The sequence below is a fragment of the Arabidopsis lyrata genome (genome assembly GCF_000004255.2).
Source record: "Arabidopsis lyrata subsp. lyrata unplaced genomic scaffold ARALYscaffold_460, whole genome shotgun sequence".
NCBI classification, from domain to species: domain Eukaryota; kingdom Viridiplantae; phylum Streptophyta; class Magnoliopsida; order Brassicales; family Brassicaceae; genus Arabidopsis; species Arabidopsis lyrata.
Genome location: NW_003302243.1, coordinates 1 through 981, shown reverse-complemented (window position 1 = coordinate 981; position 981 = coordinate 1). Strand labels below are relative to the sequence as shown.

Genomic DNA, 981 nt, shown 5'->3' with positions numbered 1-981 from the left:
GAGACAAGCACAAGTATCAGCATCCAAAGGAGTGTCCACTGATGCACATAATGCTACTACCCATTTGCAGTCACTACTCTCTAAACCGCTCTCCTTCTCAACCAAACATATCCGCTTTCTCAGCTTTGAGACCCGCGTCACTGAGTCCATTCCTTGTATCTCTGAAACCACCCACCAAATGACTCATCACTGTCTGAGTGGAGACGCTTATTGAATATCTCCATGAGCACATCTTCTAAAGACTCGCTGCCATTTTGTGATAAAGCCTGTGAAAAACCCATAATAAAAACTTCCATTCATTTCTTGTCCATTAAGAGAAACACTGGTAGTATGCAAGTTAGAAGAAAGGAATACCAGCCGAATGTGTGAGAAGTCGGAAAGCAACGACTCCTCCCATTCCTTCACCGGCAGCAGGTGCTCTGGGCATTTGGGGATTTCAGAAATTTGTGGCATGTAAACACTTTGCTCTTTCTCTCTGTACTTGCTTCCATTTACCTTGGCTACTTTTACTTTTGGAATTCGCTTAGCCTCCCACCTAAATTGTGGAAACAACTTAACCATACATGCCAAAATGCAGATACACAGAAAGATTGAAACAGAGTGACAAATATACCTGACTCGTCTTAAATATTCAAGCCCATCTTCTGGTGGTCCAGAATCGAAATCAGGTTCTCCATCCACGGCAAACGCAGGCCTCAAAATGCTATTGTAATCGTCATTATCTTCAGTGTTCTTCGCTTTTACAACATAGTCTTCTTCATGAGTTAAGTCATCCATTCCTTCTTTGGTGCCTAAATGTTCTCATGAAGAAACAAAAAGTCACATTTTTTGGAATCTCAGTGTTGATTTTATTGAAGAACCAATAAAAACAACCTTGCTTCAAAACAGAAAAGAACTAAGGCCATCAAAAAGATTTAACTTTCAAAGGTCTTGACTTTTCCTGAAGATGTATGAACATGTACAATTGTTTAGCCGAAAAAA

General features: G+C 40.3%; 1 protein-coding gene across 1 annotated transcript; it reads right to left on the bottom strand.

Moving 5' to 3' along the window:
- Positions 1-137: 137 nt before the first annotated feature.
- On the bottom strand, positions 138-882 carry LOC110230928 (gem-associated protein 2-like). The gene is made up of 3 exons (XM_021035264.1): positions 614-882; positions 355-535; positions 138-266 (listed from the first exon to the last, which is right to left on the bottom strand). Exons 1-3 carry the CDS (start codon positions 775-777, stop codon positions 138-140), a joined length of 474 nt encoding a protein of 157 aa, XP_020890923.1. The 5' UTR covers positions 778-882.
- Between the last annotated feature and the right edge of the window lie 99 nt (positions 883-981).

Bases quoted from the DNA above. Each gene is read 5' to 3' on its own strand.
- LOC110230928 (XM_021035264.1), bottom strand. From the start codon at position 777: ATGGATGACTTAACTCATGAAGAAGACTATGTTGTAAAAGCGAAGAAC. The intron at 536-613 runs GTATATTTGTCA...TCCACAATTTAG, and splicing joins GAATATTTAAGACGAGTCAG to GTGGGAGGCTAAGCGAATTC. The intron at 267-354 runs GTATTCCTTTCT...GGTTTTTCACAG, and splicing joins ACTTCTCACACATTCGGCTG to GCTTTATCACAAAATGGCAG.